The 23145-nt window shown below is 35.5% G+C and overlaps 1 protein-coding gene across 1 annotated transcript; it reads left to right on the top strand.

Annotated features, from left to right (window-relative positions):
* The first annotated feature begins 26 nt into the window (after positions 1–26).
* On the top strand, positions 27–22629 carry LOC134273994 (uncharacterized). The gene is made up of 9 exons (XM_062756225.1): positions 27–194; positions 1372–1468; positions 9483–13467; positions 14267–14413; positions 15327–15403; positions 18350–18527; positions 18788–18893; positions 19655–21532; positions 22092–22629. Exons 2-9 carry the CDS (start codon positions 1418–1420, stop codon positions 22297–22299), a joined length of 6630 nt encoding a protein of 2209 aa, XP_062612209.1. The 5' UTR covers positions 27–194; positions 1372–1417; the 3' UTR covers positions 22300–22629.
* The last annotated feature ends 516 nt before the right edge of the window (positions 22630–23145 follow it).

Raw genomic sequence — 23145 nt, 5'->3', positions numbered from 1 at the left:
GGTGTTGGTTGCATTGCATGCTGTTCGCCTGTTTATCATAAGTATCTTCAAAATGGCGTACGGATAGAATATTCCTGAGTAAGGATTGTGTTTCAATAATTTTCCGACTTCATCGTGTATATTTACAATTTTAACTTGTTATAAACACACGTCTTTTTATCTTCTTCATCATCATGGAATCTGAAAGGCCATAGGTAATGTATATAGAGTCACAGGCAGAGCCCAGTAATTTGTGTATAATGGAAGTAACGCTGGAGTTGATATGTATGTGTACAGTAAATATGGTTTCATTAATAGATATTGTATAGATATGTACGAAATTTTAATATAAACAGATAAATTAAACTGACCATTGTTTGGGTTTGATATCAAATGTAGTATATTTCTTCTTTGATGTAGAGGTAAGAAGTTCAAACTGAAACTTGCATGATAGGCAGGAAAACAAAATAAATTATTCACATGTGTTTTGGTGTAACTGTAAATGAGGAATGTATTAATAATTTCTAACTGTATACAATCAACATGTTTATACAGCTTATACAGTGCATATACACATACTGACATACATACAAATATGCACATACATTAATTGAATGCTTTAATGGGTAAAAAGTACAAATTTTATTAAAAGTAACAAATAAGTCTATATGTTGTGAGAATATGGAATTGAAAGAGAGGGGGTTGGCTGTCTCCTTCATGTGTATATATAAAGTGCTTATCAGCTGTTTATTGGGTTTCATTAATCATTGTTAATAAAACCCATATGTCTCTACCTTAACTTCAACTGATTCACATGATCGGGAGGTTGTGAGTTCAAATCTTGGATGCGGCTGACCTAACTCATGTCTCAGTTGAATTAATATTATTGTACATGTATAGAAATTCACACTTTCAAAATTTAGCCCAATCACAGCAAGGGAATTGTGAACTAGAGTTACACTCATCCGCACCATATATCCTATGTACAAATAATTTTTAATTGTATTCTTCAATAAAGGCACCGGTTATGGTAGCCTAGTGGTAGAGCATTCGCTTCATGATTGGGAGGCCTGGGTTTGATTCTCGTTCGCGGGGCTGTGTCAAACCTAAGGTGTAAACATAGGTAGTGACTGTTCCCTCACAAACGCTTGGCAGTAGAAGTGAAAGTCACGGGTCTTTCAGATATGACCTTAAAAACGTAGATCCTGTATCCCTGTTTTATTTACACCCAATTTCTCATGGTTTAGGGCAGGATAATTTTTGTAGTCCAAGACTTGAGACAGGGAAAATTTAAAATGGGGCAAAATTGTCTGCAAGCGTAAAAAGACAAATTAATAGCCCTGTACACATTATTACATCAGGCTTGTAATTTATGATGCCTTATCTTTGTAGGTGTGACAATGTCACAGTCCAGTGACCCCGGCCGCTGACCCCGGGGATGGACATAAATGACAACACAAGACAGAGAAACCGTGTCACAGATAAACAGGTAATCACACCCAGAACTCATTCCACAGTCTGGTCAATTCTGGCCATAATGAAGGTGGAAATAAATTCTACAAACTTTAATTGGTAAAACCTGCACCATACAGACAAAAATTGTATAGACTTGCTGTAAATTCACACATTTTCGAGGGGTCAAATTTTAGTGGTTTGAGAAAAAAGACTCTGAATTGGTTCATAGGGATTGAAATTCGTGGATAGTTGTAAATGTATGTAACATTTTATAGTTAGTGGTGGACATGAATTCGTGGATATTTGTAAATGTATGTAACATTTTATAGTTAGTGGTGGACATGAATTCGTGGATATTTGTAAATGTATGTAACATTTTATAGTTAGTGGTGGACATGAATTCGTGGATATTTGTAAATATGTAACATTTTAAGGGCATTGGATTATTCCTCCACAAGCATATAACTCTAACATTTTTTTGATGACCACAGCGTCCGCCACTTTGAAATATAAATGGCAATTTGCCAGTGGTGTACTAGTTCCTTTTTAGGGGGCTAATACAGTAATCCTCAAAAAAGAGGATAAAATTCCAATATTTAGTTTTCCAACATTTCTAGATTAGAAAAAGGAAATGTCATTATTTCATAGCTGGTGCTATGAAATAATTAGGCTTCTGTCATGCTATAATATTCTATGTGAGCCAAATATAGTTGTGGGAAGCTGTACGAAAAAATCAATAACAATTTAGAGACACTGAAAAAACCAAAGAGAAATATTGAATTTGGGAGATTTCAAAGTGGAGATTGCGCTAGCCTATAAAATTATTTCTTTTCATTGACTCCAGGGAAAAATTGATTCACTGCACAATTTTTTTGCTCAATAAATCATCAATTATTTACAATTGTCTGAGGGTCATTTAGATTTGTTATGGCAATTTGATATGAAGAATGTCTCTCTCTGGCATTGTAGCATACTAGTCAAAGGAGATTTGATTTAATAGTTTTAACTGTACAGTCAAACTAAAACATAATTAATTTTTTCGAATGAATAAAGAAACCTGACATTGTGAAATATATCGAAGTTTAAATACAAAATCATAAAAATTAAAAAAAAAAATAAAAATTTATATCCTTGATAATGAAGTGCCACGGATGGAAATTTTATTTCATTAAAAGCATATTGTAAAATCTCTAATTTTCACCGGGGTTGAATTTTCGTTGTTTTTGAAGCATTGAGCATGCCACCCCCACCCCCCTCTTCCCCGACCAAAACTACCCCCAAAAAGAACACTCTGTTTAGTTAGTTTTGCTGTTCACTTCATGTACTAATAGTACACATTATTTTTAGCTGAGATATATTAAGTTGCTCAGACATATTAACATGATTAAGGAACTCTAGTAATGGTATTTGATATCAACGCCCGATTTATTGGAGGAAACTTGATCCTTCATGATTATTGCCCATTCGAAGGTCCAAAATAGCAAAGTCAATGGTCATGATGGTATAATTCTGTATTTATTGATTGTAATAGAAGAGAATAATCTATTTTCTCCAGTTGTCACTCAGTGAAGGCTCATTAAGGGTCTTTATTTGAGAAGCCTATGAGTGTACTGTCATTCGGCACACCTCATACGAATCAAACCTCTCTAGGCATGAATGTGAGGGAATCAGCCGAAGTATTCCGAATGAGTGTAGTCTATTGCTATATTGACCTCTGGTACTGCAGTTGAGTTGACATGTGATGTGACCTGATCCTGGTCAAATAAAATGGTAATTAGAGCTCTCTCTGAATCATAAATGAGTCATTATTGGAAACTATTGTAGTTTGTGTGAATTTCATATTGAACTTGGATTGTCAAAGGGTGAAGAAAGTTTAAAATAGTATTTTCACATACCTGTAGTCCATTATAAATTTAGTGCACATATAAATTATATATTCACAATTTCACATGAGTTAAATCTACCATGTCTAATATCCAGATTTTCATAAAGCAGAAGCAATTAATGCCTTAGCCGGTCACTATAGTTATAATAAAGAATGATCTTCCCTGTTCAAGTATGGTATACCTCACATAAAACATGTAAATATATTTCATAATTTTCCCTTTAAGGAAATTAAAGTTTAGCTTTTTGGATGATATGGTAAATTTACATAACAATGATGATGATATAGATGTTATGATTGAATTGCATTGCTCCAATCTCAAAGTGCTGAAGACTGTTTACATGTTATATTTGCAAATTATAAAAAGATAAAATCTCTGAAGAGCTAAGATAGCATTCTTTGAGCAATATCAGCTTTTGAAGAACCTATCATACTAATGATTTATATAAAAGATATTTATATAAACCCCTGTTGTGATGGGAGAATTTGTTACACAATTATTCTCAAATCACATTCCTCTGTATTCTTAAATCGCATTCTTCTGAATCACTGAGATTCTTGCCAATCCATTGGATGAGACGCTATGAACCGAGGTCCCATGTCACAGTAGGTATAACTAGCATATTTCTCGATAGGGGCGTTAATCAAAAATCAAACAATCAGTTTTGATTTTAAAATTCTTAACAGATTGAAATAATGCTACTGGGATATGCTCTGAAATTAAATCTTTTCTATATCAAATTTTTAATGCTCAAATATTGAAAAGGATTCACTTAATGACCTATAATTTAAAACATGTAAAAAAAAAAGGTATGGGGCAAAAGAAATTTATGGAATAAAATTTCATTGCAAATGCTTCTAGATATATAGCTCTTTAATGTGAAAGTTTTAACCACAAACAGAATGTATGCCTTATAACCTTGACCAATGATCTTTGACCTGAAATAAATAAGGGTTTTTTTTTGGACCAGAGGAAGGTTGTGTAAAATTAATTTACAAAAGCTCAGAGGCTTCTGATGAGATATTATGCTGAGAGAAAATTTAAAAAACAGACAGAATTTATAACCTTGACTTTTGACCTTAAAATCAATAGGGGTCTTTCTTGGGCCACAGGGAGTTGGGTAACATTTCATAGCAAAAGCTCAAAGGCTTCGTGAGATATCCTGTGGAATTAACAAGGTAGACATGGACAGACAGACAGAAGGATGGACAGACAAACTGATATTAATATTAATTAATACTTTCAGTGAGAGAGTGGAACACAAAAAATATTACAGCAAATAGACAAAAATTGCAGGATGGAGTAAACAACCCTGTTTCTGGCACACAGGTTACTGTGGTATTTACATAACTGCAACCTCTTCAATTTTTATCGGCCAAAATGCTTTCCAAATATACAAGCTTGTATTGATTTTCTTGTTCACGCCAGTAGTGTATTTACAGGGATTCCTCTAGGAAGTTCTGTAGTCAATTTTAAGACAGTTCATGAATATTCATGTTGTCTGTTATTTATACCTTTGTAATTGTCACTGGGAATTGTGGAAGGATTTGGCTAGCTTACTCGTACAGTACATGTTGTAATTTACATGTAAATGCGACAGAATCTGCAAAAGAAAAAATGTTGGTCAGTCATAGGGTTAAACTAGTGTTTTAAAATGTGATGGATTTTTGTCGTTTTGCAATTCATTCAGATTCATTCATGTATTTTCAGTATAATTAAATTTTTATCTTCTTTGTACTATTTATATGTGTACATTGTCTGTATTGGGAAAACATTTGAACTTTAGTATTTCAATTGCTGATATTTTGAACATTTGGAATTTATTTCAGTGAGCCTGTAGTACCAGTCAATTCAAATACAGTTGAACATAACTTGAACACTGATATTTCCAATACCATGGATATGACAAAGTGATCTAGAATGAATTCCACTGACAATTTCAAATACATGTACCTGTATACTAGCTGGTATCTTTAAGCTTTTTTGTTGGTCCCAATAAAAACGGACGTAATGAAGTTTGACTGTAACATGCCCATAGGTCATTGCATTCTTATATGATATCATTTTCAGTTCAGATTCTTGATGTTGCATAAGACTGTGCTATTCCTAATGCCATTAAACTAATGCTGCCACTAGCCTTTTCTGAATAAAAACTCAAGTGAGCTTTCCTGATCACTCTTCATCTTCTGTAGATTAATTCCTTTTTTCCTGAGGACTTACTATTGGGAAATGCCTTTTTAATGCCAAAAATCATGAGAACTATTGGGAATTGATGGTTAAGTGAGATATTTTGCACTGATATCAGCACCATGAAAATAAAAATGAATAATTACTAATTTTATTTCAGCAGCATGATCAGTGGTCCATCTCTCATGAAATAATGCAATAATTCATTCCTTGTATATATTTATGAATTTACAGTATCTGTCTCACTGTGTTTGTCCCTGACCCTCTGTGAATAACTTCCTCTCTTAAAGAGCTGAAACAATTTTGACCAAAAACTCGAAACCAAGGGAAGATACAAAGTCAAGTCTTTACTTAATAAGACAATTTTTTGTCTGAAGATCTATGCAGTCTGATACATTAAATGCTGTATTTATAACGAAGGTTATTACCAGCAACTCAATCAATAAATATGTAAAGATGAGGGAGAATTTATAGATTTTCTCTCTCATTTCCCCCTGTTTTCGGAGTCCTGTAGGAATTTTGTTACTACAATGCATCTTTCGTTACACTGCAGTCATGTTTAATTTTCAGAAATAATTGTTTGCTTAGTACGCAAATATTATCAATATTTGATAATGAGCTTTGTTAAATTTAGAAATATTTGTCATAACTTTCATGCAATTTAGGCATAGAGACAATTTTTTAACCATATAATCATCATTTGATACAAAAATATCAGTTAAATTCTCAGATTGCCAAACTTAATGTATTGCTCGGAACACATGCAGTCTTCAAGGAATGTATAAAACAATCAACTTAAGATGAGATAAAAAAAAAAATTTACAACCGCAATTAAATCTGTTTGGCTGATAGTATAAAAACTCAATGATTTTCATGCTTTGCCTATCTATTTGTACAATCAAGATTTGTTTTTATGAATGATTCATTACAGCTGTGTGTGATATTATTGTCTAATGCACAAGCTACACAGCATTTATATTGCGGTGGTACCTATTTTGTAAAGGGGTGAGCTGCTTAACTGAAGCATTTGGCAGAGGAATATTGTCCGATCCCTGCAGTGCATTATTGCTGATCTGCCGTTCAATCAAGTCGATTCTAGATATTATCTAATGGCGGTTGCAGCTGCATATAATGGTAGTTTGGAAAGGGAAATGATCTCAGATGCGAATCAAAATAACAGGCATTAAAAACCTTGCTGCCAGAAATTGAATTTTTTTGGCTGCTGGTTTGTGAAATATTTTCGCATTGAATTCATTGATTCTTTTATTAAAAGAATATCATAAAAAAAGAAGCTGTGTTTGTGAAACACTGATCGATGCCTTCATTTGACAGCTTTATGGCAACAGTTGAAGTCTCTCAATTGCAAGTCAAACTCCAACGTCAAGGTCAAAATGTGCAAGTTGTAGGTACCAAGAAGATTGTCTTTTCACATTTGGAACCTACCTTAAAGGCTTTGAAATATGAGAGCTCTAAAGTAATGTTCAAGGTTAAGTTTTTTTTTTTTTACAAAGTGGGTCAAATTCTATTGTCAAAGTCAAGAGGTAAAAAATAATGATACAATTTAAAGGTCTTGTCACAATGAATAGACATGTGAAGAATTAAAGCCTTAGAACCAACTGTTAAAAATTTATGGCCAAGGTTAAAGATTGGTATTTTTTGGTATAAAGAGACCAAACTCCAAAGTCAAGGTCAGGAGATCAAATTTACTAATATCCAAAAAAAAAGTTTTGTCTGTGAAATGAGAAAGCCATAACCCATCCAGTCAAAAGTTATGGGCAGGGTTAATATTTTTAAGACATTAAGACAAACAGACAGACAGATGGATGGACAGGACAAAATCTATATAACCCCAAATCCTTTATTACAGGGGTATGAAAAAAAGGATTAATTATTAATGATAAGTTTTGTACATACACCATGATATTTATCCTGTATTACAGCTAGGGGCATGAAAAAAAAGATTGATTATTATTGCTAAGTTTTGTATATACACCATGTACAAAGAAATTCTTGAAATTGTCCTATAATGCATACATAATACAGTTAGTATTAACAGTGCATTAACATTTTCATTGATCAAGGACATTTGTCTGCTGAAGTGCTGTAGTATGATATATCCCCCTCGAACAAATGTTTTTATTGACGACAAAAACTGGGAACTGTTCAGACCACAATTTCGGAAGTCTCTCTCAGACGAGGAGGGATTGGTTTAGTAATAGAGCCACACAATGGACCAGTATTGATTGAAAGTGTTTCAAGATGCCATGATAATATTACAGTGTATTGATTCCCAAGACTCAGTCTATAGGACTATATAGCTGTCTGTGTGCTTCTTATTCTGGTCTGTGTGCTGATGGTGCCAAGTACATGTTTAAACCAAAAAAAAAAAAATGAATTGTTATTTTTGTGGTTACAAGTTGAAGCTGACATTGGAATTTAATGACCTCTCTTCATGTTGAGTCGTTTAGGTGATGTGGATGTCACTGAAATGCATACTATGCCCTTACAGTCAGATATGCTTGGCTTCGAATTTTCAGATTATGAAGAATTACTTTAAAATGTTATAGAAGGATAACTTCATGAACTCCTTTACTGGATGCCGGTGAAATCTATTTTATGTGTTCATTGGAAGTGGAGTAAGTTTGTGGAATTTTTACAGACATCAGTGCTGTGTCTGTTGGTTTTGTTTAGTTGTGTTATGTAACAGCTGCCTGAGTCAGAAACAGAATTTTACATGTAAATGAATGCTTTACGATGAGTTTTCATGTCTCACTGTCAGGTTTAATCATTCAGTTTAAACTTGGAGTACATATTGTTGTTAAAAATGTTTGTCTATTAATATTGCAATATTTCTGCAGGCAATTGGGAAAAAAAAATTGTAAAGAAGGTCATTTTTGAGTGTAGCAGAATGTCATTCAAGAACAAATGCGTATGAACCATCAAATATTATTCAGTAAAACCAAAGAAACTCTCCACAGATCAATATTTATTTTAATCCATCTTACATTATTCCGAGATTCTGAGACTAATCAATGAAGCTTTAAATTGTTTTTAAAAATCATGATGTGGCCTTTCAACATGCACTCTGTCAGGTGATGATTATATAGATTGCCTCTGTAAATGTCTTTGTGTTACGCACTTCTTGATGAAACAAGATGATTCAAAAGTTTTCGCATTGACATATACATGTACATCTACATTGTAGACTAGAGAATTGCCTTTTTACTGTAGCACATTTTGTTCAGAATACTGTAGAAGGCAGGATCAATAGCCACACAATCCTTTCTGTTGTCAACTCATCTAGAATGTTTAGATTAGTCTAAACCAATAAATGAACAGATTTTATTCAGAATTATATATAGAACTTTTCATGAATTGTTGACACATTTCTGTTTTTTATTTTAACTTCTCATGAATTGTTGTCATCATTATTTGAGGTTTGAATGACCTCTTGACCTTCATGGATGAATGATTTGCTGACATTGTTGCTATGGTTACTGCTTTGTCTTTGGTATTTTACGTTGTCATTGGTTACTTGGCTGTTGACCTTCCCTCGTGTCCTTGAGACTCTGGTGCTATGCATTTTCTATGGAATTATTACCATTGAGTCAGAAATGAAGGTGAGATTGACAAATTGATGTTCTTTTTTCTTTGTATGAACTCATCAATTTTTAGTCCCCTAGTCCTACCAATGAAACTGGATTGGGGTTACTTTAATTTATTTTTGTCCTGCTAGTGACAAAATCTTTCAGAAGTTGACTTTTCCAGTCAGATAATTAACACACTTTTATTGAAATAAATAACTGGTTGGAGATAGAAAGAAAACAGAAAAAAACATGCAATTTAGCTATGTATTTTATTGCATACTTTATTGGAGAAAGTGATGATTATTTTATGTTTCATAGTCTTTAAGACATGTATTGAAAAATGATGATCTTCTTTTTGAAATTTAAACCTTATTTCACTTTGTTTCAGGGTCTAAATGGCAACCAGTTATATTCCAAGGTGGACAGCATGGATCCATTGATTGGTCATGATTCCATCCAATCAGGGAAAACCTCTGCCACAGACAACCAATCATCGCCAAATCATGTTGCTAATTTGAATATTCATCAGGAGGAGAGACCTATTCTCAATGGAGTAGTCAATCGTTTATCACCTGATGAAAATAAAGAAATGAGAATTACTGATGTGAAATTAGAGACACTTAAAACTAAAACAACATGGCAAGAGATGTCACCAAAGAGGGAAAGGAAAATCACACGGCAGAACAGCTCTGGGAGCATCAAAAGTAGTAGTAGTGGCAGTGCCAGTGGTACATCAGGGAGCAGCGATTATTCCGGTTCACCACCATCCAGTCCCACAAAGTCTTGGAAATCCATCCGTGAAAGCAACAGAAATAATGCCCTCTCCTGGAAAGATCTGTCAGGTAACAAGTCTGGAGATACTTCAGATGAGCATTTGCCATCGAAAGGAACCAGCACAAATGAGAACCAAATTGGGAAGTGTGTATGTAGTCCTGAGCATAGAGGAACTGAGGGTCAGAGAACTAAATTAGTGCAGAACCAGACCACTCAAAACCAGGGTACGGACAACGCCTCCATTACGGCTGCTATAAATAACACCGTGACTGACAATGGTAAGACAGAGCATGGTCATGTGACCACTTGTGTTCATACCACTGACAACGGACATGGAGGTGGTGACAAAAACCCAGCCTGTAACTGTAAAGCTAATGTAGGCAAAAAAGCCAATCAGAATGTGAATAACAAAAACCAAGGAAGTCCCGAACACACATGTAAGCCTTCATCTCGGCTGGAGAGTGCCCCATCAGAGGAACAAAATAACGAGTATTTCTATGATGAGGACTTTACTGTGCAGTTTGACACAAACTTAAGGGAGTCTTCCCCTGGACTAAACTGTACATGTATTGATCCCACCATTGTCAGTGATTTTCCAAACATTGCAACTGGAAGTTACTTGTCGTTTAACAATATGAAGGGATCTGGACTTTTTGATCAACAAGTCAATACAGAACTGTTTTGCCCAGATGAATCTGAACTTTCCTCCTGTAGGAATTCAGTGATGGACATGTCATCCAGTGAACGAGAAATGATGTGCTCAAGTGACATGTTGGAATTCAGTGACAACCCACTTTTCACACCTTCACCAACAAAAGAGTTAGAAAAACAGAATGTTTCCACAGATAGCTTAGATAAGAATTTTAGACCTAGTGATCGATGCTGTCAGGAAGGCAGCTTAGAATCCAGTGATGGTAACCTCTGTGTCAACTGTTGTCCAAAGAAAGAGGATTACTTCCTCTCATTTGATGGATCTCAAGGTCGATCCAGGACAGACTCGGAAAATGATGCGTCCTTGCTTTCCATTGGATCAGGTCAAGGTCACTGGGGTCAGAGTTCATCGGGGGAGGAAATGGTCTCAGAGGAATGTACAGACAGTTTCCACTTCTGTTACATGAATGGTAATGGAAACGTTCAGCATGGACACAGGAGAATCAAGTTCCAGTCTCTAAAGACAGTACAGGAGAGTAATGGTGATGCAGACATTGATGAAAGTGAAGGAAAATTATCCACCTCTCTACCCAAAATAACAAGAAGTCCCATCTCAGAGTTCAACCAGAAGTTAAATGGTGGACATAATGGAAAGAAAGGTTGTTGTCAAGGCAAGAGAGCCTCCCTGCATAAATCCAATGGATCTTCTCCTATAAAGTCCTCCATGAGGCATACTATACCTAACAGGAAGGTGACATCTTGGAAGCAGGTCAAGTCTCTCAAGTCTTTAGGAAAGCTAGATACGAATATGGATCCCGATCGCAGCAGTAGTATGCCTGAGCTGTATGTCCAGACTTGGCAGTCTTTTACTTCCCAGGAATGTCTTGACATTGCAAAAATTGCAGAGAGCTTTCATGGAAAGAGACATTCTGCATACCTTCTGGATCTGTATCAGAGAGTCAGAAATCAGTCCAATCCAGTCTCCCCAGAAACCATGGCCAATATAGAGCAGATCCTGTTCCATCCACTGATCAGTCAAAATCGTTGCCATGGTGAGGCCAATCTGAGTGCTCCCATTGGTCCATGTGGTGTCTGTGGGCGGGACGGATCACACAGTAGTCACACCCTTACTAACAGTAACATCCACCACTTGGTCAACACTAGCCGCACTGGACAACAGCTTGACCAGTACACCAGGAAAAGGATTATTGAATGGTTGGAAAAGGACAGGCTGGATGGACATTGTAAGGCCAAGGGCTGCCAGACTGAGAAACAAATGAAGAACACAGAGACCATCATTTCTCCCACAACTGTTACACTGTGGTGTGGTACCAAGAACTTCAGTGCTCAGTTTCCACCTCACACCAGAGACTGTGGGATACAGACTACAACCAATATTTTAAAAGAGGGGCATATTACTCACATGGAGCAACAGACATCACCTACATTAGAAATGGAATATAAAAGGCTGTACATGACAGAAGTCGCTCAACAGACCTCTCCAAATTCTGACAGGCATGACATCCTGTCCATGCTGCCAGAGACCTTTACAGACCTTGATGACATCATTCCCAGAAGAAATCACAGAAGTCACAAACATGTGCCAAGATCAAAGAGTGCTGACAGCAATGTTCCCAGAGACACAGCAGAAATCCCTGAGAGAGGCTGCATTTCCTATTACACTTTTAAAACTTTGCCAGATTTGAATTTTACAGTCTCTTGTTCTGATATTCAATCGGAGGAAGAAATCTCTTTATTTGATCCTATACCTGTAGCCATGCCAATCCCTATTCTAACACCAACATTTGCAAAATCATTCTCTGGGGTACCTGCTAAGAAGGAAACTCAGTCAAGTGGAACAACTAGTAAAAGGTCAAGGTCGGTTCCTGCTAAACTGGTGAATCAACATCTGCTGAAGAATGCCGGGGAATCCGGCTCCAGTAGTAGTGGTGTTAGTACCTGTTCCACATCATCTGGAATAGATCCAGGTTACATCACTGATGAGAGACCATTCAGTGTCGGCAGTCCTTCAAATGACATTGAGCGACTACTATTCTACCCTCCACATGTAGAGAGTGCTAAGAGAGAAAAAGTAGAAAGTGAAAGTCAGAAAGGGGAAGGTCAAGTTGAGACTCAAACCCGAAATAAACCAAGTCATCCGAAACTTAAGAGAGTGGCCGAAAACAGGGTCAATAAATATGCAAATGAGATTCACCCTTTTTCCCTGGATGCAATAAATAAACCAAAAGCACTTGACGCTGAAACAGAAAATAAAGCTGATGGGAAGATGTTACTGGAAAACCACCCAGCAGTAGAGCATCTGTATTCTTTACAGGAAGAGAACACCCCAGTTTCCTCTCCTGATGTCAGTAGATGTCACCATAACTGCTGTCAAGGAGAGGACTGTTTCTTTGTCAATCATCCCAACCAGTTCTCCAGTGAATCCAACTCCTCCAATGGAAGTGGGCAGACAAAACCCAACCGAAAACCCCTCAAGTCTTGCCTCCGAAAACAGCACTTTTTGAGGTCAAGGTCACTGTCTGACCCCCATAACCTGGGTCAGACGGCAGAGAGTCAGAAGCAGCGGAGGAAGTTGAACCGCCATTCCTATGCCTGTGAGGAGGTGTATCTTCTGACTGACGAGTCTGGTCAGTATTATCTGTGTCAGAGTGATAACTCCTCCCAGTCCAATGAGAGCTCCGGGCCCATCATGTTCTGTCTAGACGATGTGGTGCCTGGAGAGGGGATGCAGACGGTCAAATTGAGGCGGAAAAATCCAGCTGAGGCAGGAACCAAGACAGGGTCAGAGGCCAATGATGCACTGAGTGGGAAGAGAAAGAGTGTCAGTTTTGCCTCTGAAGTCTCCTTCCATGACATCAGTCCACATCCCTCACCTAAACACAGGGTGGAAGAGGCTGAGGTCAAAGGAGAGGAAGATAAAACAACAGGTAATAATTATTGTGTTGTATTGTTTGTTCACATAAAGCTGATAGGGCACTTCAATTACTATTTCAACATTTCGACACAATTCTCAGTTATGACATGCTTTTGAAGAAAAAAGAGCCAGCCCCAACCCTTGAAAAAAAAATGTTTTACATAATTTACTAGCCCATTTAATCAATCAATCTATTACATTCAAAATGTGTTTAAATTAAACATAAAACTTTATTTTTCCGGTTTAACAATCCATTTGATATGAAACAGAATCCTCATCTGTTTTAGTTTTCCACTGATGCATCACATGGATGAGTAAATGCTTTTATTAATATCTGTATGTCGCTGCAGGTACCCAGATAGGTGATCAAATTTCACTGAATCAGATGAATAATTGATTTAAATTTGATTGCCGTACACTGAACATGCTAAACAATGTTAAAAGACAGCATTACTCTCAGAATCAAATTACATGATGATGATTAGAATTAATCACATCAGAATCAATAATGAGAGGGACCACTTCTTGAAGACTTTTTTTCAGTCTGATTTTTTCAGGTTTTCTTAAATCAACCTCATAAATATTGATACATGTACTTTATTTTCTGTTAACATTTTACTTCCTGAAATTTTGAATTTTTGTTTATCATGTTCTTTTAAGACCCATTAACATACAAGTACACATGTACAACCTGTCTTAATACTTCTATATTAATACTTCTATATTAATATTTCTATGTGACTCAGATGAAACTCACAAACAGCTTATCATTTGATCTCTTTATTAAACCACAGTGTATCCTTATTCTACAGGTCCACCAGTCCTAGCTCGAGCCAACTCGACCGAGAGTTGTGAGTCCTCCTCAGACTCGGATGTTCCCCCCGAGAGTTTCCGATTGTCCCCCTCGTCAGAACAGAATGTGTACTCAGACAGGTTTGATGAACTGGAGAGAAAAAGAGGTAGGGCTGATAACATCATAATAATGTCCTTGAGTACTAATGAATGAATTGCTTTTAAAAAAATAGTTACTTTAGAAACTTATGAAGGACAGAATTTGAAATTGGAAAACGGACTTGAATTGCCTTTATTTATCATGTTTATTGGTTATTTGTTATTCATCATTTTATAAGGTAAAGAACCTAGCTATTTTACTCACTAAATATCTGTGTTCATGAGGAAATACTTCAAATAGTAGTTTAAAAATTATTAATTTATATGAAATAAAAGAACTTGTAGGTTCATGCATGTCCCTGTAAATGTATTTTAAAATAGAGAGGTTGAACTTGTAGGACACAGATAGGTGGAATCCTAAATTCCTCGCGTATCAATTTTAGTGATGACGAGTTTTCTACACGTCCTTAGAACTTGTAGAATGGCAGCTACAAGTGCGTGAAAATGTGTAGCTTTAATAATAAAAATTGGTCAATTTATCTGTGGCAATGTAGTTTTTTTAACTTTTTTTAAGAAGTTTATTTTCATGAGCACTTATTTTAATCATGTTTTGTTATAAGCTTAATAAAATCAAACTGATGTAACAAAACTGCTAAAAAGATTGTTACTGAGACTCCAGTCTTGGTGTACACATACATATTACTGTCATAAAAATCTCAACAGACAAATTACAAAAACGTGTACGTGTACATAAAAAAATATGCAAAAGTACACGTCATACTTGTAGATCATAATAGGGAGAAAAGAAGAAACTAAAATTTGGTAAATGAAATTCATTGTATGTGTTAACAATCTTTATAGAATATGTTTCTAGTTGCTAATGTTTAAAGTAAAAGCAATTGATCATGAATTGTGTTGATATTGAAAATATTAATAAAAGTAAATTAATTGCATTTTGAAATAAACTTGATGGCATTGTAGGTATGTTGATAGAGGTGTGTCAGGTGTCGGAGGTCATCTTGAATCACTTCAGCTCAGCCAAAAACCCATTTGACAAGGTACGGCACTATATTAAAAACAACTCTTATTTAAGAAATAAGATATCATTTTTATATATGAAGTCCGGAAAATGATAAAATTCTGTAATGCCGAAAGGCGTATTATTACAACATATTTATTAGTTATCCATGTTAAGGGTGTATGTGGAATTTACTCTAGATAGTATTTCATACACTCTGTCAGATATTATTTGCAAAACTATAACAAAAACAAGAGGCCCATGGGCCATATCGCTCACCTGAGCACTAAGGGTAGGAAAAAGTAGAAAATGGCTTTTTATTGTAAAGTTTAAATCCAAAAGTAGTCCCATGACCAATCATGGATTTGCTATTTTTTAGAAAGTGATTTTTAAAGAATTTTCCTATATATATCTAAAAACTTTGTCGGCCTTTTTGAAATTGAACAAACTTTAATCTAACTACCTGAGCAGGCTTCCATATAAATATGATACATTATTTTGTCAAAAAGAAAAAGAATTTTCCTAATCTCTATTTCTATGTAAACCTTTGCATTTTGGCCCCGAACCCTGGGGGTCAATAACAAACTTGAATCTACACTACCTTTCATTTGCATAAAATGCTGAATTATGGCTTTGTCATTCTTGAGAAGAAGATTTTTAAAGAATTTTCCTATATATTTCTATGTAAAACTTTGGTCGGCCATTTTGGCCCCCTACCCCCGGGGGTCATGATTTGAACAAACTTTAATCTACACTACCTGAGCAGGCTTCCATATAAATATGATGAATTATGGCTTTGTCATTCTTGGGAAGAAGATTTTTAAAGAATTTTCCTAATCTATATTTCTATGTAAACCTTTGGTCGGCCATTTTGGCCCCGCCCTAACCCTGGGGGTCATGATTTGAACAAACTTGAATCTACACTACCTGAACATGCTTCCATATAAATATGCTGAATTATGGCTTTGTCATTCTTGAGAAGAAGATTTTTAAAGAATTTTCCTATATATTTCTATGTAAAACTTTGGTCGGCCATTTTGGCCCCGCCCTACCCCCGGGGGTCATGTTCTTTTAATCTACATACCTACAGGCTTCCATAAAATATGATGAATTATGGCTTTGTCATTCTTAGGAAGAAGATTTTTAAAGAATTTTCCTATATATTTCTATGTAAAACTTTGGTCATTTTGTTACCCTCTATCACAAACTTGAATCTACACTACATGAGGATGTTTCCCCATAAGTTTCATCTTTCCTGGCACAGTGGTTCTTGGAAAGAAGATTTTTAAAATACTGTAGACGTACTTTTTTCCACGGGGTCATAATTCCGCGGAATCTCAATTTCTGTTTAATCCGCCTGGTTAAAAATTACTTGTTGATTTTCTAGATTGTCACTATATGCCTTGCATTTATTTTAAATACGCTTGGACAAATTTCCGCGGAAAATTTGTGACCGTGTACATAGCGTAAATTAATACCACGCGGAAAAAAGTACTTCTACAGTATGCCACCAAATTTTCATTAATTCCCAATTATCTCCCCTTGAATGAGGGCGTGGCCCTTCAAAAAAACAAACTTGAATCCCCTTCATTAAGGATACTTTGTGGCAAGTTTGGTTGAAATTGGCCCATTCGGTTCTTGGAAGAAGTTGAAAATGTGAAAAGTTTACAGACAGACAGTCAGACGGACAGACAGCTAGACAGACGGACGCCGGACAAAATGTTGAATCTCACTTGAGCCTTCGGCTCAGAGTTCCAGCTAAAAATTGACCATTTTTCAATTTCATTTAACAGGGTGTTCAATAGAAAAAATCAATGCAAAAAATAATGCATGTCAAAGGTGGCCATTGGTTTAAAACTTTTGTGATGGTTTGCAATATATTGTGACGTTACCTATTTTTAATAGTATCCTAATTTCGATAGGCTAATGTTTTTAACAATAAATCAGAAAACTTTTCGTAATTTTTTTGAACTCTTATCCCAAAATTATCATCAGATGTAAATAGTGTAATAAAGCCAAAAAGATAAAAAATTATGCCATTTGAAGAGGTAAGATTTTCTTTTTCTTTTTAACTAATCAAATCACGCCCTTTTCTCATAATGCCAAAAAATTCACTCTTAAAACCCTATTTCCTAAGCCTGAAAACGATATCTGATCACCCTATCATATCGTCTGATAAAAACCTGTCTTGTGGCCTAAAAGTAGACAAGCCTTACTTTAGCAAACTTCCGCTGAAAAAAATAAAGTATGGAAGCTTGTTACACGTATTTTATTTTAAATTTTGATATCTTTCTATGTTTCAAGTCTTGTTTCTGTTGCTTTACTGTTCGTTTCCTTGTAGATATTTTCCATCAAAAGGGAAAACTACAAGAATTATTATAGTCTAAAGGCTGTGGATAATGCTTTCCAAGAAGACACTGGCTCCAGACTTAAAATTTCAATTTTCAAAAAATTCAACCCAAAAAATGAAATTCGTAATGCTATAGTCAACTATGATTTTTTTGTTGTTAGATTTTAATGAAAAACAGAACTTTAAAAAATCCAAAACCATAAAAAGGACAAAAAAAAATAAATAAAAGAAAACAAAAAACCACACATATTAATATAATTCGATGTTTTTATGACAATTACGGTGCGCCATACTTGCTATCGAAAATAGGTGACGTCATTCAAAACAACTTTATGGCGGATCAAAAAAAGTTGAAACAGTACTGAAATTCTTTATTTCAAAAACAAATAAATGTCTGAATATATTTATGTATTGTTGACTAATACGACATATATAATTAAGATAAATATAACATACATGCCTAGATTAATTTTTTGACTTAAGTTTTACACTATCGAAAACCGATAACGCCAGGATATATTAATTATGAAAATCTGATAGGGCATGAAATTTGTAAAGTACACAAAAATATAAGGAAAAATTATTTCATAAAAATGTACTGTCTACTGATAGTCTGATACACAATTTTACTTCTAGTTGCGATTGGGTAGTTCAGCAGACACACCAGAAATCGGTGACCTAATTTTGAACCGACTGTGTCCTGCTCTGAACCAGGTGGTAGGTGACGGGCTCAAACCGTTCCTTAACGGCTTCCAGATGTTTGGTCGAGTCAACATCACAGTCTGGAAAGTAGCAGAAATCTCAGCTGAACAAGGTATCAACCTTTAGTTTTTGTGTCAGTGCATAAGACATCATCAAAGAATATTTTTTTTAACCAAGAAGCAAAATTTGAAAAAGAAATTAATCACTAATATTTAGCAAATCATGCTCTTAAACTATGACAATTTAAATTTTTGTTAAAGTTTTGAATTATCTAATTATCTGTGATTACCTTAATATGATAACTGTTAATCTCTTAATCGGTTAGCTAATCAGTGTTTATTAAATTAATATTTTATATTAAATCTCATACAGGTCCATACACCAGAGCTATCCATGACCTGGTCCAGCAGTTGAAGAGTAACCCCGCCCTGACCAGCTGTTCTGCCAAGTTTGAAGCTTTCCTGTTTGGTCTTCTCAAGTAAGCTCTTATTATTAAGTACTTAATATTCAGTGTTATTTAAGGAATGTTTTTAAGTTTTGTGTGAGTTATTGGTGTGTGAATCACACAGGCAGTATTAATATTTACATGACACTTATTTCTTCATGACAAAATATGCCAACAAGATTTGCATGTCCTGTGTGACCTTACACCAATTTAATTCAATAAATTAAAAACATAAACTATATTTACATTCATGTTTGTTATCACCGAAAATATACTCAATAATATTAATTTCTATAACTCTCATATAGGTCCATACACAAGAGCTATCCATGACCTTGTCCAGCAGTTGAAGAGTAACCCCGCCCTGACCAGCTGCTCTGCCAAGTTTGAAGCATTCCTGTTTGGTCTTCTCAAGTAAGCTCTTATCAATATTCAGTGTTATGTGAAGGTAAAAATTAGTTTATTTAATGGCAGACTTGTGTTATTGAACAGTTATTATGAAAATTCATGAATATAGAAGAATAATCTCAATAAGAGATGCATATTTGCACTGTACATTCTGTGATGTTTATTAATGACAAACTTTTTAAAACTACATTATCTATAAAACTAACCTGGTTACATGGTCACTGTAATTTCCTTGCATCTCATATATACATGTATGTTAAAAATTTATATTTTATCAGAAACAAAATACACTGAATGACTGAAAGAGTGATCAAGTCATAGCTTTAAACAATTTTAATCAAGCAGTTCATTGTACATAACATATAACTATTTTTTTATAATTTCAGCCTGCGTTTACTGGACTACTGGATGGGATACCTACGTTACAGTGACAGTCTGACAGACAAATTCTATAACTCTGATGGCGTCATCGTCCTAAGCCGGACCTGTCACGAGCGTGCTTACGATGAGATGCTCATCTCCTTACAACCTCTATCAGTTCTTCCCTTTCAACTCGGACTCGAGTATGTATTGGAGAACTCAAAGTATCTCTCTCACTCACCTACCTTGAGTCCGAATAGGAACAAGTCCCCGTTGATAAGCCCTTCCCTAGAAAAGGAAATCGTGGTGCCACCCCCAAAACCCGCCAGGAGTATGAATCTGAATGGGACTGGTCTGATCTCAACTAAAGCTTGGGAGTGGATCAAAGGGAGTGTTTGTGATGATGGACCTGAGCAAAAAATGGAAACCAAGATGGAGGAGAAGAAAAAAGAGGTTTCAGCTAAAGTGGCTGATGACCTTGGTGATAAGCCTAGGAAAAATGTTGAAGACATGCAAATTGAAAAAATGCAAAAACCAAGGGAAAGCAAAGTTTCTGTGAATAAGGAGAAGAAACCATTAAGTAGTGGTAACCAGGTGGACCTAAAAGGAATGTCAGACTCATTTTCTGGTATTGCCCAGAAATTATTAGGAATGAATACTTCCCGAGAAAGAAATTCTGAAAGTAGTGTTACAAAAACTCCATCTGTACCCAACACTGAGAAGAAAATGCCAAAAGAACAAGGAACAGTCAAGGAGAATGTAGAGACAGTGTCCTCAAAGGCCAAGTCTGGGATCCTGAAATTCTTTGACAAACTGTTGCTTCCTAAGGACACTGGCTCAGCACCTAAAAGTCAGATACCAAAACGTCACAGCTGGAATGTTCCGAATGAGGGAGGTCAGAGGTCACCTGGATCACAAGAAAGTAAGAGTCTCTCACCTGTTTCTGGAAACAAGGAATTGAAGAACAGTCTGGAATATCAGAAGCAGAAGTTTGCTAATGCTCGAAAAATTCCGAAATCCAAAGCAGAGAATGTGGTCGCTAGAAGTATTCAGAGTGAGGCAAAGATGGACATTGAGAAAAAAGATACAAGGAAAAATGAAGAAAGGTGTGTTGGCAAAAATCTCTCGCAGAAAGTGGATGATAAATTGTCCAGCAAACAGGCAAGAAATCCACCCTCAGATTTAAGTTTGAAGATCAGAAATGTCCCAGAGACTCCTGAAAAAGTGCCAGCGAAGGCGGCAGATTCTCCTTCCAGAAAATTTGGGTCACCTCAGAGGAGAGTAACAGACAAAGGAAAAGTCAGTAAGATCCCAACACTGCAAAAGAAGTCAGAGAGCAAAAAGCCCCAGAGGAATAGCCTTGTGTTAGATTCATCAGGGTATAGCTCATCGAGTGTGCTCAACTCACCTACTCGAGTCAAGCATTCTCACTCAGCTGGTCAAATCCCAGTCCCCGTACAGTCACCCAAGAAAACCAAAACAAACTCATCAAAGAATGCAGAAGTGTCTACAAACAAGAGTGGATCTCTAAAAACAGTCCCCAAAGCACCAGTGGATAAGTTTGAAGGAATCATCTCCTCTACTGAGTTTCCAAGTAAGGATCCCTCTGAATCTGTGGAATCTAACTCATCAAGTGAATGTGCATCTCTAGAAGTGGGCCCGACACTTGTAGCACCTTGTCAAGAAAAGAAAAAGCACAGGTCTTCTACTGAGAAAAATACTGCTGAGGAAAGCCGAAATAGAAGAACTCCTCCGGTTCCTGGGTCCCAGACAATGGAGCTTGATATTAACTCTAACTCAGCCCTCCCTGTTCCAGATCAGGCCGTGGGTGGTGGGGTACAGTGTGTGAGTGGAGGGACAACACAACCAGCCCCGAGTAAGGACTTCATGAAGCCTGACTTCAGGTATGTTAAATCAGACTGATATAAAATCTTATCCTGAGTTGTTATAGCTGTCTATTCACAGGTATTCGGGTAATTTATGTCTCTCCAATTGATTCCTGCAATTTATCCAATCATCAAGTTACACAAGATTTATCAAAATACATGTATAAGTGTATCTATTTTGCTGCTTTTGTACTTCATGAAGCCCTTCTTCAGGTTTATTAAATTCATAACCTGTAGTGTTATATCTATATAAAATTACATGTCATTTGTGGTTCATTTTGTCTTGTCAATGTGATTCCTTAATTCAGCCATTCAGTTTGTACACTGGTTTATTAAATTATATGCATATGTCCAATTTTGTTCTTTTCATAATGAAAATCGATTGTATTTTGAAAGCATATAATTATGCATAGGATTTGAAAGAATTTTACATTTGGTTTGTAGTAAACCATATTCTTATAGGAATACACATTGTCTGGTTTATAGAAATCTTCCAAGACTGACTCTCCTGTTTATGCTAGTCAAGAAAAATCTATATTGATTCAATCAAAATGAATATGTTTCTGTATTTTATTAGGTACATAGAGACAGTGACAGACTTTGAGTCCAGTGAGATATCTCAGCTCTCGTATAGGAAGGGAGATCACTTTGAGGTGCTTGCCGAGATCGACTCGAGTTGGTTTTACTGTGTGAACGGGCCACAGGAAGGACTAGTTCATGTTGACGCTGTCAAGCCTCTGAGTGACAAAGACGAGTTTCATCTGCTTCATAATAAGTTTTCATAATAGTCATAATCAACTCTGTGTTTATTTTGTTCATAATTTATTTATAATATTTAGTGAAATTAATGTCCTTGATTTAAGTCATATTCATCTGGTACAGTACAATAAATAATGATTTGTTAAAACTATATAAATGGATATCTCTATGGTCTATATAACAAGGAGATGTTTAATAGAAAAACAACATGTTTATTCAAATAAAAAAAAGTTGTTTTTCTGAAGTTTAGAAAGGCAAATGCAGGGTTTTCAAAGTTGAAATCCATATTATTAGGCTGGACTACTGAAAATATGATAAATTTACAGCATTAGTCAATACATGGACTCTAATATTGCTTTACTCAAAGTTGAAATTTTTACGTATTATTAGGCTGGAAAATAATTTCAATTACTGCTTTGATTATTTTCTGATAAATTTACAGCATTTTTTGCAATGCAATGGACTTATTGCTAATATATACTTTTTACGGTATGTATATACATTTACTTTGGGTTTTTTCCTCTGTTGGTAGATAAAAATAATTTCAATTACATTTGTATTTAGATAAAACTTATTATGTACATTTACCATGCCAAGGAGTTTGAAGAGTGCAATATATACTTTTTACATATACTTTATGACAGTGCATAAGTATGCAGCATGTTAAATGCATACATATACTTCCATCATGTACGTAGGTTAACAAATTGTGTTTGTAAGATGTGATTTTATTGGCTTCACATTCTATGTTACCAGGTTGTGTTTGTAAGATGTCATTTTATTGGCTTAACATTCTATGTTACCATGTATTTTTAAGATGTCATTTTATTGGCTAAACCCATTATGCTAAGTAGGTTACTATGGTTGTGTAA

Source organism: Saccostrea cucullata, unplaced genomic scaffold, assembly GCF_032062105.1.
Source record: "Saccostrea cucullata isolate Sc308-1 unplaced genomic scaffold, CSIRO_AGI_Scuc_v1 ctg2332, whole genome shotgun sequence".
Classification (NCBI taxonomy): domain Eukaryota; kingdom Metazoa; phylum Mollusca; class Bivalvia; order Ostreida; family Ostreidae; genus Saccostrea; species Saccostrea cuccullata.
This window is presented reverse-complemented; position numbering and strand designations above follow the sequence as displayed.